At 43.1% G+C, this 17970-nt stretch overlaps 1 protein-coding gene across 3 annotated transcripts in view; it reads right to left on the bottom strand.

Moving 5' to 3' along the window:
- Positions 1-17970, bottom strand: part of LOC124272744 (CRAL-TRIO domain-containing protein C3H8.02-like) — a 39271-nt gene that overhangs the window by 8173 nt on the left and 13128 nt on the right. For all 3 annotated transcript variants that reach the window (XM_046707947.1, XM_046707946.1, XM_046707948.1), the window contains exons 2-6: positions 17546-17664; positions 2835-2861; positions 1781-1977; positions 1311-1395; positions 306-517 (exon numbers count right to left, since the gene is read on the bottom strand). In XM_046707947.1, the coding sequence (XP_046563903.1) occupies positions 306-517; positions 1311-1395; positions 1781-1977; positions 2835-2861; positions 17546-17638 (614 nt within the window). In that variant the 5' untranslated portion in view covers positions 17639-17664. The remainder of the gene's footprint in view (positions 1-305; positions 518-1310; positions 1396-1780; positions 1978-2834; positions 2862-17545; positions 17665-17970) is intronic.

Genomic DNA, 17970 nt, shown 5'->3' with positions numbered 1-17970 from the left:
GTGATGAGAAAAAAAATTGACAGAGGTAATTAGAAAATTGATTTTAAAATTTGCCGGACACGATGACCGACAGCCTTTGAAGGACACGATGACCGACAGCCTTTGAAATTACTGGTTCAAGTCCGGTTCATACCGGATAACGGAAACACTGATTACATACTAGTCGTATAGCCCATCTGACTGATGCCATAGCAACACATTACCTACCAGGGACGTATAGCCCATCTGACTGTTGCCATAGCAACACGTTACCTACCAGGGTCGTATAGCCCATCTGACTGTTGCCATAGCAACATGTTACCTACCAGGGTCGTATAGCAGCCCAGCAGCCGGAGAACATCATGGGTGAGTTGATGATGAGGCAGACGCCCAGACGCTCGGGGTAGTTCTTGCTGAGGAGCCAGATGAGGTTCTTGATGAACTGGTAGTCCATGCAGCTGAGGGTGAAGCCCTTCAGGTCGAAGATGATGCACAGACTGTCAATGACATCCTCGTTACACTTCTTACAAGCTGTCTCCTGGAAACACACATTGCTGCGTACAGCCACTGTTGTCGTATGTCAAGTCAACCATAGTCCAGATTTATCATAGTGACCTCATAACAAATACTACTACACTTGTAGAGCACCTGATATCCACCCAAACATACTCAGTGGTGACAGGGTTGAAGTGTCAAAACATTGATAATGTGAAGTACAAACAATGGGTACATCAGACAATTCTTCTTAAATACAGTCGCAAAGAGGCGAGAGTTTAGGAGGGACTTGAAAGTATCCTTGGAAGAAGTATTTCTGATTTCTTAGGTGGTAAGTCCCAAAGCTTAGGGCTACAGAAACAGAAGGCATGGGCAGAGAGTGATTGGTGATATCAGTTTATTTAGTAGCGTATCACTGAAGGATATATAAGCCATGTCCCACATTGTCGGGAACAGTGACACAATCATCCAAGTCAGACACCCACCTGATCCCATACAGACTAACATAGGCAGAGGTTTAGGAATCACAGTCAAATAAAGTTGATACGAGGCGTATCCTGGACACCTGTTACAAACTAATACATATTTAAGTCAGTTGTTAACCAAAATAGACACAGGAACATATGGTTGTAGTTAAACCAGGGGATTGCCAGTTTTGTCACAGATGTCCTCAACATGTCATATAACTTTTCTCGGGCCTTGAATGCTCTAAACCTGACAAGCTATTGATCAGTCAGGTGTCTGCATGATCACATCTGTTGTAGTCATCTGGAGCAAACCACTGTCTGACATTACATACTGGAAACTGTGGGGATGTAAATTCTTGACATACATACCAGTATATAGACGATGAATCTGGTAAACTTGTCGATGTCCCTCTCATAGACGTTGTGTTTCCTGGCGGCCACATGCACGACGGGTCTGAAACACAACATGTCACTCTGACACCAGTCTCTCTCTCTGACTGCTGACAAGACACACTGAAAGGGCAAATCTGGGATTCTCACCCAACATCATAGGCACCTGACATTTCAAGGGAAGCAACTCTGCAAACAGTACACATCACACATGCTACATACTGATAACACAAGGGGAGTGATATTGGTCTCTTCCTAATGTGGAACTATAGCTCTTGATAGTCATTCAACAAAGGCTTTTCAGAAACCTGGGACTATTCTATGTTCTTGTCATACAGCCTCTTGTGTCACTTTCATCAGTTCATTCAAACCAGGAAATATTTCAAATTTTCTCCCACTATCTCTGCTGAACTGATGAACCACCATTACTGACAATAGAGGCTGCTTACCTCCCCTTGGAGTCACGCTGCCGCAGGATGTGAACTTTGCCTGTGGCAAGTTCATTCATGACATCTTCATCCTCCGGTGTCAGACTTGCCACGCCAAACTCTCGGCGCCACTTGTTGCATTTCAACAACTGCTTGAACGCTACATCAACATCTCCAAAAGCTTTCAGGAAACGTCGCAGGGAGGAATCTGTGTGTGCCTGCAAAAAACATGAGGATAAGTCACCTGTCTCTTGGTGAGCTGCACATCACTGGGGCAGCATATTCAACAATGTATCAGGTCAGGTTACATATTATCATCAGAATGAAAAGAAGGCAAAACATTAGGCCAGTAGAAACTGCATTGAACCTAGACATTTCTGATAACAGGCTAAATTTGTGTCTAACCTGACCAGAAGGGTGTTATTGAGCTTGGCAGTTGACAACCGTTTGTTTACATAGCAACGGTGATTTCTTCCTACAACTGCATTCGTGTAGTTTGCTGAAAACAAAGCTTTGGGCCTTTTTTCGGACACTCTCAAAAAACATATTTCCCCCTTCTTGATTTTTCTTGGGTTTTGTGTACATGATGAATGAACAGTTTTCTGCAATAACTTGCTTGTTATCACAAATGTCAAGGTTATTCTAGTTTCATGTTGATTTCTACTGGCCTACATATTTCAGACTGACAGTTTTAAAACATAAATAGATTTCTTTATAAACGATCTATTGCTGGGCAGACATAAGTATCAATCAGTAGCTCACCCATAAAGGCAGACGGCAAAATATACAGGTATGACTGACTGACTTAGTTTGGTTTTATGCCGCTTTTAGCAATATTCCAGCAACATCACGCGGGGGACACCAGAAATGGGCTTCACACATTGTACCCATGTGGGGATTCAAACCCGGGTCTTCGGCGTGAAGAGCCAACGCTTTAACCACTGGGCTACCCCACCGCCCCTATACAGGTATGATGTACATTTGATACAATGTCTGGTGACTGTGAAGGTCTCACAGAAATGTGGACAGTTCACACAGAAGATTGACCGTAACACATACCAAGGATTATACTAACCTGGGAAGGATCTGCTTCAAACAGAATCTGAAAACAAAATAAGAAACATACCATGAAACATAATACATATGTTCAGTGTTACACTAGCATATACAGGCATCCTTTGGGAGCATGAAACAGAAATTTCATATGGAGAACCAACCAGATTATAGCTGTACTACTGGCCACTATCTCTTCTAGTTCCAACCCACTCCTTGGTTGGCTATGTCCTGCAGGAAGTCAATTATAACAGCACTTACAATGCTCAGAAAATGAATATTACAGACACGTACCTACCTCTAAATGTGATAAAATAATGAAGATATTATTACACTTCCACACTGAACTGAAGAGCTCTCACCCTGCTCAGACACATGATACCATGTCCAGTGTAACATACAGCATCACCAAACGCTGACCTATCAATCGTGGTACATAACAGATTCCATTATCACACAGACAGCATATGTTTTGTTTGTATTTGAGGTATATGAAAGCAATCCCCTTGGTTGCCCATTACGACATGCCTGAGCTACTGAAGACCAGTTCTAACCCATGCCTTCATAGGGTACTACACTGCTGTTTCATCCAATACAGAATATTTAGGATACCCAAATAGACGAAAATAAAATAATGTGACAGATGTTCTCTCACACAAAACATTTATTGTTGTCATGAACACAGCACAACAGGAGGAATGAACCCAGTCCTCCCAGGTGATGAGTGAGCACTCAACCTGCTTGGCTATCACAACACCAACAATGGAAAAATGTCCAATGAACCAGTACAGTACAGGACATGTGTGTCTCCAGTACTTAATGGTCATCATTTACAGAATGCTAGTGTTGATAATCCTCATCACCATGGCCTGGTATATTGACACATGGCACAATGTCAGTAAGTACTTACATCTGTATTGTGACACATATAGAGAATCTCACCCAAATATCTACTGATATTAATTATATCAACACAAGTTGATAAAGTTACAAATTTCCGAGGCTTGCAGAGGATATTTTTACCTTTATCAACGAGTGTTGATATAACTGATATCAGTAGACACGAGGGTGAGGTTCTATTCATCATCAAACATCATTCTTCATTAGTTTTCAATGAAAAATGTACATCTCTCAACACTGTACTACCATTAGACTTGCAGTGCAGCGATGTCATAGCATTGTGACGTCATCAAGTTGATGATGTCATAGCATTGTCACAGCATTGTACAAAATCTACTGTCAAATGATATCTCCTGTGGAACACAGTTTTGGATGATAAATAGCCTTAATCTCTCCCTGATCTCTGTCACTAATCATGTCCACACGTCCATACATCCATATGTCCCATGTCCATACATCCATATGTCCCATGTCCATACATCCATATGTCCCATGTCCATACATCCATATGTCCCATGTCCATACATCCATATGTCCCATGTCCATACATCCATATGTCCCATGTCCATACATCCATATGTCCCATGTCCATACATCCATATGTCCCATGTCCATACATCCATATGTCCCATGTCCATACATCCATATGTCCCATGTCCATACATCCATGTCCCATGTTTATACATCCATATGTCCCATGTTTATACATCCATATGTCCCATGTCCATACATCCATATGTCCCATGTCCATACATCCATATGTCCCATGTCCATACATCCATATGTCCCATGTTTATACATCCATATGTCCCATGTTTATACATCCATATGTCCCATGTTTATACATCCATATGTCCCATGTTTATACATCCATATGTCCCATGTCCATACATCCATATGTCCCATGTCCATACATCCATATGTCCCATGTCCATACATCCATATGTCCCATGTCCATACATCCATATGTCCCATGTCCATACATCCATATGTCCCATGTCCATACATCCATATGTCCCATGTCCATACATCCATATGTCCCATGTCCATACATCCATATGTCCCATGTCCATACATCCATATGTCCCATGTCCATACATATATACGTCCCAGGTACAGAGTAATGTCACTGTCTCTTCATCTGTCCATCAATGTCCACTGCTCTAGATGTGCATATAGTGCTAGTCAGCCTGGTCTTCTAGCTCCATGTGTTGGGTCGACCTTAAGTTTGACCTCTGCTCAACTCACTTGTTTATGCCTGAGCTGGAAACTCAGCTCATCGTTGTCCTGGTGATTTCTGTCCATGTACTCCGCACACAGAGTATTTGGTGGTTATTATTTATATCTTGTGTATTAAACGACCCTGACAGTGATTGCCTTGTTTCCAAATAGAGCTGACTGTCAGTGTACACGTTGACAAAATAAAATAGTTTCATGTATAATAAGTGGTAACAGTTACCCCACCAGTGGATGCAGTGGCCAGAGCAAGGAAGATTAGAAGTTCGGTTCCCATCCTCGCCAAACCAAAAGACATAAAGATGGTGCTTTTTGTTACTCTGCCCCAGCATTGGAGGATAAAACAAGACTGATCGGCTCTGTCAGAATACAGTGAGTGAGTTTGGTTTTACGCCACTTTCAGCAATATTCCATCAATATCATGGCGGGGGACACCAGAAATGGGCTTCACACATTGTACCGGGTCTTCAGCATGACGAGCGAATGTTTTAATCTCTTGGTTACCCCACCGCCCCATCAGAATACAGTGTCTGAGTTGGGTATGCATAATAAACTGTGCCATTTCATCTCATTGGGCTAGCACTACAGAAACAGCATCGATACAGACAAGTATAAACACATGCACAGATTGCACATACTAAACAATAACTGTCACGTGACATGCCAGAATGTATGTTATACATTTCAAGTTCAAGCAGACTATTTGTATGTTCACATCACACAAACTATCCAGCAATAACCCTTCCCCCATCCCCAACCTTATAAATGTCATACCCCTCATCAACCAGTGCAGCTGGTATATACCGCAGGCTTACACTCTCACACCACTGAGTGGCATTCCCTTCAGGAACTACAACACTAACATGCAAGGTTCAGTACATTCAACTACATATCAATTACTCTCATAATGGATGAAATAGGCACACATATTGCCTATCCATCAATAGGGCCAGTCATCTGTGACACAGGGCCCTTACTGAGGACAATAACTACAAATATGTCCCCCATACAACAGGGGATGGTCAAACGGGACAGATGGCTCGAGGTATTATTCGTCCAAGTATTACTTATCCAGAATAAGGGCTGATAAGCAATAAGACTGGGCCCTGCCACAGTATACTAGTATTATTAACACATGTCAACAAACAACACTGGTATTGCCATCAGCTGTGAAGACATGTTCCTGTCCAGTGGGAATTGGACTAATTGTAGCAATAATTGATAATTGATCTCATCTGTTCTTGCACGTTGGCCACAACCGATGTTTGGCGGTGCAGTGGAGGGTGTAATTCCTTTATGGTCACCAAGCCAGTCTGCTAGATAGGATGGTATACATCATACATCTCTCTAACTTTCAGTTTAACAAAACACAGGCAGTACAGATTTCCAGTACTGGAAACTGTAACAGAACATTGAGCAGCCATATTGTCTGGCCACAGACTATAAAGGGATTCTGGTCCGACTGAGTGATACACTATCTACAACATATTGTTAGGAGAAAACATAAGCTCAACAGAGTATCATGCATTTCTTTTAACAACTTAACATTTGAGTAGATATCTTGGAGTGGTATTTAGCTTCTCAATGATAAACAACTTCCTTATTGCCATGGAGGTGATATTTTGGCTGTATGCTTGATAAACCAAGTCACCACGCCTGACCACCTGATCCAGCAGGTCGACCTCCACAGGTTGCTGGAGTGTCTGCCCCAGGACTCCACTGGGTTCCAGGTATGAAGGGCTGCATTTCCTGTCACATGTATGATGTTGTCCCCTTGACGATAGCAGAATTTCTGCAACACTGTGGGGTGTTGTAATGTCAGGTCATGAGTTCTTCACATCCCCGCAACAATGCCCACAAATTACACACAAAAACTTGTTTGATGCACTGCCCAATATTCTTCAGTCCGATATTAATATTTTGAGCACAATTTTGTCCAACCACTGTGTCTCAGATATCGATAAAAAACTAATGCAAAATGTCAAGAATAAGTCTTTACCCACTTTCACAATAAATATTTATTTTTCATTTTACAAAAACCCTATTTCCTGGTTGTTTCATATTAAACTTTTACAAAAATGTACTTACATAAGAATGCAGACATCGTACCCTTCTTGCATGAAGTAAGAACAGAAAACATTTCCACTCAAATGACCCAAAAAACGTTAAGCCTCTAAAAAATAACAATGAGTGACACAAATATTTACTTATAACTGAAAACATGGCAGAATGTCCAGATTGAGCAAAAATCTGACACTGAAGCTTATGACATTCTCCTCCCAAGAAGAGTGAGTGATGAGTGAGTGAGTGAGTGAGTGAGTGAGTGAGTGAGTGAGTGAGTGAGTGAGTGAGTGAGTGAGTGCAGTTGTATGCCGCACTCAGCGATATTCCAGCTATATGGCGGCAGTCTGTAAATAATCAAGTCTGGACCAGGCAATCCAGTGATCAACAGCATGAGGATCAATCTACGCAATTGGGATATGATGACATGTGTCAACCAAGTCAGCGAGCCTGACCACCCAATCCTGTTAGTCGCCTTTAATGACAAGCATGGGTTACTGAACGACTAATTCTAAACCGGATCTTCACGGGCCCTCCCAAATAGAAAACTGAAGACACGATGTGATCACATTTTGCCTATGGCTGTGTTTAAAGCTGATTCAACAACATTCCTGCTGTAAGGAAGCAGCCTGTCAAGTCTAGACCAGATGATCCAGTGACAGACATCAAGAGTATCAGTCTCATCAGTTGGGATATGGTCCATGAACAATCTGACTGTTACTGAATTATATCAGATCACTGATTTACCTGAAACTTAGGTTAAACTTCTTGGCAAAACTGACTTGTTTTGACTTCACCAATCTGAAGAGAAATTCAGATTCATATGTATAAAGGAACAGTTGTGAACAAAGGGCTGGGGAATGCCTACTTCTTGCCTAAATATCTTACTCCTAAAATACAAAAACCGGTACATGTCCAGCATTTCAGAAATTTATTTCTCAGTAAACTTCAGATAGTCATTTGCTTTCATTTTTGACAAATTGTCCTGGACCTGTGAAGATAGATATGTAACTGTATCTATGGTTACCACATCTTGAAACAAAGCCCAGTGGATCATTAATGACAGTTTCATCTAAGATTGCCCTAGTGGATCCTCTCCAGATACCACCTGAATATTGATCTACAAACTAGCAATACATCATGCTTTGTTCTAACGGTTATTCTATACATACAGACGATCTCTGTTTTCTGCCAAACCTCAACAAAAGAGAAATGTGCACGCTTCCGTCTACTTTGTGGTTTACTTATTGGAATAAATCAATTTAACGTAAATACACATATGAATCAATACTGTTCACCACAAAGGAGTGGGGACGTCAGAGAGAACGATCTCAAGATCTCATTCCTGGATGGGGCAGACTTAAACGAAGGCTGATGTGCAGTTGGGTCATTAGAAAGGAGAACTTCTGTTGGGGAGACAAGCATGGTGTGCAGTGGACCGGATCTGTCCTGACTCCTAGAGGAGAGACAAGCATGGTGTGCAGTGGACCTGATCTGTCCTGACTCCTAAAGGAGAGACAAGCATGGTGTGCAGTGGACCTGATCTGTCCTGACTCCTAAAGGAGAGACAAGCATGGTGTGCAGTGGACCGGATCTGTCCTGACTCCTAGAGGAGAGACAAACATGGTGTGCAGTGGAACTGATCTGTCCTGACTCCCTACTCTGTCCAAAGGAGAGACATGCATGGTGTGCAGTGGACCGGATCTGTCCTGACTCCTAGAGGAGAGACATGCATGATGTGCAGTGGACCTGATCTGTCCTGACTCCTAGAGGAGAGACAAGCATGGTGTGCAGTGGAACTGATCTGTCCTGACTCCTAAAGGAGAGACATGCATGGTGTGCAGTGGACCTGATCTGTCCTGACTCCTAGAGGAGAGACATGCATGATGTGCAGTGGACCTGATCTGTCCTGACTCCTAGAGGAGAGACAAGCATGGTGTGCAGTGGACCTGATCTGTCCTGACTCCTAGAGGAGAGACATGCATGATGTGCAGTGGACCTGATCTGTCCTGACTCCTAGAGGAGAGACAAGCATGATGTGCAGTGGAACTGATCTGTCCCGACTCCTAGAGGAGAGACATGCATGGTGTGCAGTGGACCAGATCTGTCCTGACTCCTAGAGGAGAGACATGCATGGTGTGCAGTGGACCGGATCTGTCCTGACACCTAAAGGAGAGACAAGCAAGATGTGCAGTGGACCGGATCTCTACTGACTCCTAAAGGAGAGACAAGCAAGATGTGCAGTGGACCTGATCTCTCCTGACTCCTAAAGGAGAGACAAGTATGATGTGCAGTGGACCGGATCTGTCCTGACTCCTAGAGGAGAGACAAGCATGATGTGCAGTGGACTGGATCTGTCCTGACTCCTAGAGGAGAGACAAGCATGGTGTGCAGTGGACCGGATCTGTCCTGACTCCTAGAGGAGAGACATGCATGGTGTGCAGTGGACCGGATCTGTCCTGACACCTAAAGGAGAGACAAGCAAGATGTGCAGTGGACCGGATCTCTCCTGACTCCTAAAGGAGAGACAAGCAAGATGTGCAGTGGACCTGATCTCTCCTGACTCCTAAAGGAGAGACAAGTATGATGTGCAGTGGACCGGATCTGTCCTGACTCCTAGAGGAGAGACAAGCATGATGTGCAGTGGACCTGATCTGTCCTGACTCCTAGAGGAGAGACAAGCATGGTGTGCAGTGGAACTGATCTGTCCTCCTAGACTCTAGAGGAGAGACAAGTATGATGTGCAGTGGACCGGATCTGTCCTGACTCCTAGAGGAGAGACAAGCATGGTGTGCAGTGGACCTGATCTGTCCTGACACCTAAAGGAGAGACAAGCATGGTGTGCAGTGGACCGGATCTGTCCTGACCCCTAGAGGAGAGACAAGCATGGTGTGCAGTGGACCTGATCTGTCCTGACACCTAAAGGAGAGACAAGCATGGTGTGCAGTGGACCGGATCTGTCCTGACTCCTAGAGGAGAGACATGCATGGTGTGCAGTGGACCTGATCTGTCCTGACTCCTAAAGGAGAGACATGCATGGTGTGCAGTGGAACTGATCTGTCCTGACACCTAAAGGAGAGACATGCATGGTGTGCAGTGGAACTGATCTGTCCTGACACCTAGAGGAGAGACATGCACGGTGTGCAGTGGACCGGATCTGTCCTGACCCCTAGAGGAGAGACATGCATGGTGTGCAGTGGACCTGATCTGTCCTGACTCCTAGAGGAGAGACAAGCATGATGTGCAGTGGACTGGATCTGTCCTGACCCCTAGAGGAGAGACAAGCATGATGTGCAGTGGAACTGATCTGTCCTGACTCCTAGAGGAGAGACATGCATGGTGTGCAGTGGACCTGATCTGTCCTGACTCCTAGAGGAGAGACATGCATGATGTGCAGTGGACCTGATCTGTCCTGACTCCTAGAGGAGAGACATGCATGGTGTGCAGTGGACCGGATCTGTCCTGACTCCTAGAGGAGAGACAAGCATGATGTGCAGTGGAACTGATCTGTCCTGACTCCTAGAGGAGAGACAAACATGGTGTGCAGTGGACCGGATCTGTCCTGACTCCTAGAGGAGAGACATGCATGATGTGCAGTGGACCGGATCTGTCCTGACCCCTAGAGGAGAGACAAGCATGGTGTGTAGTGGAACTGATCTGTCCTGACTCTTAGAGGAGAGACAAACATGGTGTGCAGTGGACCGGATCTGTCCTGACACCTAGAGGAGAGACATGCATGATGTGCAGTGGACCGGATCTGTCCTGACCCCTAGAGGAGAGACAAACATGGTGTGCAGTGGACCGGATCTGTCCTGACTCCTAAAGGAGAGACAAACATGGTGTGCAGTGGACCGGATCTGTCCTGACCCCAGTTCCATTTTATGGCCACCACTTCCATAAGCCCACTGAAGTTTTATAGACCTGAATTCCCCAGAGTGAAATGTCCTAATCATACAAGTATCATTAATATCTACCACTTGAGCTATTAACTGATGGACTTAAACTTAAACAAATACCATCCTCCCCCAGTCTGCATCACTTCCTGTGAAGCATCCCCCATCACTGCTGTAATCACCATTATCATCCACTCAGCCTCACCAGTCCAACTACAAATATCTCCAAATCCAATTGCGTAAATCTATATGTATTCTTGCAATCCCCCCTCCCAGCAGTCAGGACAAGTGAGAGTAAATCCAGAATGCGAGGGGTGAATCGATGCCCGAAACCTTGTGCCCTGTGAATCAGTGGGGTTGGAGGTCCACAATGTATGTGGTGTGTTATCAACAGAACAGCCTGACAGAACATTACCGCAGGGCATTAGCGAGTCAATTACAGCACCATGATCAGGTGTGAGCTGGGAATGATACGTGGGAGTGTGATGGTCTCTCGTATTTCCAGATTTACAGCAACTGTCAGAAGATTTTCCTGACAGTATTCAGCACCACCATGACATTCAGCGATCAGTGATACGAGAAAGACAAGCTAGCGTCTATCTGGTACACTGTGTTCCAGCTTAATGCTGGTTAAGTTTCTTAAGCAGATCCTGGTGGAAGGACAGGGGGACAACTCTTTTGCAATTGTACATATATCTGTCAGTGTATATATATCTGAGATGACCTGTGAAGATCCAGGGTAGAATAGGTCTTCAGCAACCCATGCTTGCCTCAAAAGGCGACTATGCTTGTCGTAATAGGCGACTAACAGGATCGGGTGGTCAGGCTCGCTGACTTGGTTGACAAATGTCATCGGTTCCCAATTGTGCAGATCAATGCTCATGCTGTTGATCACTGGATTGTCTGGTCCAGACTCGACTATTTACAGACCGACGCCATATAGCTGGAATATTGCTGAGTGCGGCGTAAAACTAAACTCACTCACTCACTATATCTGACACCATACTTGTGTATGTGGCAGCCCACTGTCCACATTGGTTGATGTAAGTCACTTCTTAAAGGAAGTTATAAAAGGTCTCCCCCCAACATTGGTTGATGTAAGTTACTTCTTAAAGGCAGCTATAAAAGGTCTCCTCCCAACATTGGTTGATGTAAGTCACTTCTTAAAGGCAGCTATAAAAGGTCTCCTCCCAACATTGGTTGATGTAAGTCACTTCTTAAAGGCAGCTATAAAAGGTCTCCCCCCAACATTGGTTGATGTAAGTCACTTCTTAAAGGCAGCTATAAAGGTCTCCCCAACATTGGTTGATGTAAGTCACTTCTTAAAGGCAGCTATAAAAGGTCTCCTACCAACATTGGTTGATGTAAGTCACTTCTTAAAGGCAGCTATAAAAGGTCTCCTCCCAACATTGGTTGATGTAAGTCACTTCTTAAAGGCAGCTATAAAAGGTCTCCTCCCAACATTGGTTGATGTAAGTCACTTCTTAAAGGCAGCTATAAAAGGTCTCCTCCCAACATTGGTTGATGTAAGTCACTTCTTAAAGGCAGCTATAAAGGTCTCCTCCCAACATTGGTTGATGTAAGTCACTTCTTAAAGGCAGCTATAAAAGGTCTCCTCCCAACATTGGTTGATGTAAGTCACTTCTTAAAGGCAGCTATAAAAGGTCTCCTCCCAACATTGGTTGATGTAAGTCACTTCTTAAAGGCAGCTATAAAAGGTCTCCCCCCAACATTGGTTGATGTAAGTCACTTCTTAAAGGCAGCTATAAAAGGTCTCCCCAACATTGGTTGATGTAAGTCACTTCTTAAAGGCAGCTATAAAAGGTCTCCTACCAACATTGGTTGATGTAAGTCACTTCTTAAAGGCATCTATGAAAGGTCTCCCCCCAACATTGGTTGATGTAAGTCACTTCTTAAAGGCAGCTATAAAAGGTCTCCTACCAACATTGATTGATGTAAGTTACTTCTTAAAGGAAGTTATAAAAGGTCTCCTACCAACATTGGTTGATGTAAGTCACTTCTTAAAGGCAGCTATAAAAGGTCTCCTACCAACATTGGTTGATGTAAGTTACTTCTTAAAGGCAGCTATAAAAGGTCTCCTCCCAACATTGGTTGATGTAAGTCACTTCTTAAAGGCAGCTATAAAAGGTCTCCTCCCAACATTGATCTTGCCATTCTTCGACTATACCACGACTTCTCAATGTTCACTTGCGTGGACTGCCCCAGTTACTTATGGCTGATACAGCCTATTCTGCAGGAGCCCATAATGGCCGTGATTGATCTGAAACTTGCATACAGAGGGACTCTCCAAAGGCATGATTGATTGGGCAACTCAGTCCGAGAGTGGATGGGCCATGTTATTCCCCTGACAGAAAGCATTACCTGTGCAACTGATTGCAGTGATAGAGTTTAGCAGGAGCCAAGCTGTCAATAAACCCTCTATTCAGAGACAATTTGACTAAAGCATCTTCACTAAGTTGAATTTCAAAACATTTCTGTGAATTCTTCCTTGTTGCCAGTATGCAGGAATATCATCAAAATGTATCAAAAACACGTGTTTAGAAGAAATTCATTATTTTTTTAACAACTGATTTAATCAATGTAAAAATACACCCAGTATAGATATTTTACTGTATTAATTTGATTTCTTTCATTAATTAATATACATGCAAACAGTGACTCATGAATCCAGGTCTTTTATTAAAAACAAAATGTCATCTAAAACTGTTCCTCATCTTTGACAAATGGTACTATTTTCTCAATAAGACTCTTATTTTCTGCTGGTATCAGTGGAAGAGCCATAACCTTGGTAATAACCTGATTAAGTTGAGCCATGAGACCATTACGCCAACATAAAACAAATCGGTCTCTCCAACAATCCATTATATACTATTCAAATAAAACTAATGAACCATGAAACATAAATACTAAAACAAAGATAAGTGCTGATGACAAACTTCCTATACAAGAATATTCATGTTTGTAAACTCATGTTGTGGTTTGCAGATTGTGGCATCCAAAAAAGACTGAAGGTATATAGGCTTATAATGGGAAAGTTGGACAGAAACATACAGTGGCCGATATATTCAATGGTGCAGAGTCTGTGGCCAGCAGACAGTGGAATAAGTACCACAACACCCAATCTATTCAAGATCCACTCTGTTCAGGGTTTTCATGGTCCACGACAAGGGTATACGCTCATTTCTTTATCTGAAATCAGGTTGTTGGGTAACCAGTTCACACAGCAAATCAAACTGCTGCTAAGATTTATCCAGCTACAAGAGTAGAACTTACAGGCCTACATGGGAATAATGAATCATCTAAATGCATCTCATCTCCAGGCTCCATGGTCAAACATTGTACTGTGTCTTACAAATCAGTGCCATTGCTTACAGACGTCCATGGTGTACACAATTCCACAGTATGTAATCATCTCTGGTCACAAGTCATTTCACGTGTCTTCGGATCAGTCCCGATTAACTTTGCACATCCTTGATAGGCATGGGTATGTCTGGCGACATTCATGAATGTTAAGCAAATGTTAACCTAAGACCTGTGACAGGTTTGGCAGTGGATCGGATATGGTGATGAGTGCCATAACTGTGACTGACAGCATGCAAGGAAGGGTCGTTGGACGTACAAACCAGGACAACACACTGAAATCCTTTGTTGTTCTGTTTACAAAGCAAGTGGCCAGCTTTGAAGCCAGACCTTTCACCAAATGAAAATGTCTTGAACATGATTGGGAGACGTGTGTCAACGTCATAGGCTGGTGCTCATATAGGCTGAACTTAAAATACAACTAATAATGATCAGCTAAAAGCCTATGTGTTTGATCCTACGTACAACAGGTCCAAGTTTGTCCAGGAGGAAGTGCCCCCAAGGAAGTGCCCCAGATTGCCTACAGGAAGTAGGACACAGGAGAACTAAGCTGGAGATACGTGTGGGTGGACGCTGAACATCAGATACTACTTGACAATATTAACAGTTATTATAAGAAATAATCAATTTTTCTGCCATGTAACAAGAATAACAAGGTTGACCTCTGTTTCTCTGAGAAGAAAGCCAATATCTCATCAGTGTTACCAGGGCTCTAGGGAAACACGGCGAAGCACGCACCTGTCACACATGATCTTAAGCCAAACATATTACACCCTGTGTTCCATGTATTATGCCGTTCACAGTCACAAGTTGTTGAAAAGTTACAGCCGATTTCTTGAATTTATGTTTTGCATGAGATGTGTTCTAGATGTGAAAATATTACGAAAGTGAGTGAATATATTGATGTCTGAAGTTATCATGCAAGTCAGGTGTGACAGTGAAGTCATGTCATCTGCTTGTGCTGGCACTCTGCCCTCGAAAACATTTTCCTAATGCTTTAGATATATTTGTGATAACAAACACTCACGTAGGACATCAGTGCATTGGTTTCAAGCAGTTTCTGAGAAACATATTTCTGAAGAATCAGTCACATTTGGAATGCAGATCATATAACCTTTGAGAAACCTATGATGATAATTATCATCAATGCAAAAGTTTCTTATCATTATCTGCTCATCATTCTAACACTATGCCAGCTCTCTCACACTGTCAGACCCTTGCGGTTTTAATGAAGAATAGTTTTATAATTTCATAAAATTAACAATTGTTTTCAATGCTCCTCCAAGAAACAATGATGGAAAAATTCCACACACTCACTCATTCACTCACTCACTGCACATTTGTATTGGTCTCACTCACTCACTCACACTAACACCCTTCCACCCACTCACTCATCCACCCATTAACTCTCATTCTCTCTCTCTCACTCACTCACTGCACATTGGTCTCACTCACTGCACATTGGTCTCACTCACTCGCTCACTGCACACTGGTCTCACTCACTCACTGCACATTGGTCTCACTCACTAACCCACTCTCCCACTCACTCACTCACACTCTGTATATTTGTCTGCATTCCACCATGACTCCATCTCACTATCTCCGCCCACACAAATAACAAAGGGCAGTGTAATTACCATATCCTCTACTCTATCAGTGCCAAGCTGCATGCAAGTTGGCGCGCCAGTCTATTTATACCATTTAAGTAAAGTAATACAAGAGTCTTCCTGTTTAGAACTCTCAACATGAAAAAGATTAAAGGCATGTTTCAATTCTATTTCAAATTGACCATAATGGCACCATGAATGGACATTCAGGAGACGGAGTTCAGAGACCACTTGATGAGAGGCAGTCAAAGATTAACAAACACTTAGGAACACATAATGACAGACATTGCTGCAACACATAAAGGCCTTGTTTTATATTTTTCAAAAAGGAAGATGTTAACATTTTCAAAATGTATTATCTATATTTACAAAACTTTCTGTGAAATCCGAGTGATGAATTGATTGTGAAATCACTGTATATTCTTCAATAATAAAAATGGTACCTATCAGTGCAGAGCACTTTATAATTCTATACTGTATTGATCAAGTTGTCTACACGACAAACTGCCTGCATGGTGGTGACTATTTCTACTGCTACTGACGACTAATATAGAAGTGTTTTCACACCATGCTGGAAACAATCACTGGGGAAATAATGGCCGGGGTTACAAGGGAGGTGATCAATACGCCCAGCCATGTGGAGGAATGAGGACACCACCCTGGCTTCTAATCACATTCTTTACAAGACTTCACCAAGGTAAACACTGCCAGTGTAGAAATCTTCATTTAAAACTGGCAACAGTCGATGTGTGGACACTGCTATTGCATTAAACAAACCGGCCGTGGGCTAGCACTTGTCAGGACTCCATGTCAGCCTACAAGTTTTATATGGTGTAAGATCTTAAACCACAATATGTGAGAAACAGTTCTTTATCTTCATCTCTGTGTTTACAGAAACATTGTTTCTACTTTTAAATCAGTACACTGTTTGACAGTGGTGTATGTGTGGAGGCTGATGGTGTAGTGTGCTGTCAGCGCCGACATGACGAGGTTCTCACGCTACTCACAGTTAATCTTCCAGCTGAAGTTACATTGTTTGTGTGAATGTTTCACCACTGTGACAACTACAATCCCTAAACACACCTTCAACAGATAGCATGTTTATCTTCCTCACATAGAGGCACGTGGAATCTAGAGGTATTAGTTGCTGGCTGTTGGTTACTACAATCCCTAAACACACCTTCAACAGATAGCATGTTTATCTTCCTCACATAGAGGCACGTGGAACCTAGAGCTATTAGTTGCTGGCTGTTGGTTACTACAATCCCTAAACACACCTTCAACAGATAGCATGTTTATCTTCCAGATAGCATCACATAGAGGCACGTGGAACCTAGAGCTATTAGTTGCTGGCTGTTGGTTACTACAATCCCTAAACACACCTTCAACAGATAGCATGTTTATCTTCCTCACATAGAGGCACGTGGAATCTAGAGGTATTAGTTGCTGGCTGTTGGTTACTACAATCCCTAAACACACCTTCAACAGATAGCATGTTTATCTTCCTCACATAGAGGCACGTGGAACCTAGAGGTATTAGTTGCTGGCTGTTGGTTACTACAATCCCTAAACACACCTTCAACAGATAGCATGTTTATCTTCCTCACACAGAGGCACGTGGAACCTAGAGATATTAGTTGCTGGCTGTTGGTTACCTTGCATCTGTCCTTTAGCTCCTCGAAATCCGTTTCTGTGACCTCTCCTGGAACTGGCAGCGGTCCATCCACTGGTGACCCTGTGTCAGCCATTACACTCCAGGAGACCCCACGCTACCCTGCAGCAGAGAACATTACACAGAGTGAGTGAGTGAGTGAGTGAGTGAGTGAGTGAGTGAGTGAGTGAGTGAGAGTGAGTGAGTGTACAAAGGCTGATATTGAGTGAGTGAGTGAGTGAGTGAGTGAGTGAGTGAGTGTACAAAGGCTGATATTGAAGATGCTAATCAAAGCCCATACATTTAAACACTGAAATATACAGATGTCCGTGTAAGCACAAAGTTCTCAGCACCATCCATTCTGGTGAAACCAGGACTGCCCAGGATTTGAGCTGACTTCATGCAGCACTGTAACTATCAGTTGATTAC

This window comes from Haliotis rubra, unplaced genomic scaffold (genome assembly GCF_003918875.1).
Source record: "Haliotis rubra isolate DU_JTF1 unplaced genomic scaffold, ASM391887v1 Scf172, whole genome shotgun sequence".
NCBI lineage: Eukaryota > Metazoa > Mollusca > Gastropoda > Lepetellida > Haliotidae > Haliotis > Haliotis rubra.
The sequence above is the reverse complement of the archived record's forward strand: the minus strand, read 5'-3'. Positions and strand labels throughout refer to the sequence as shown.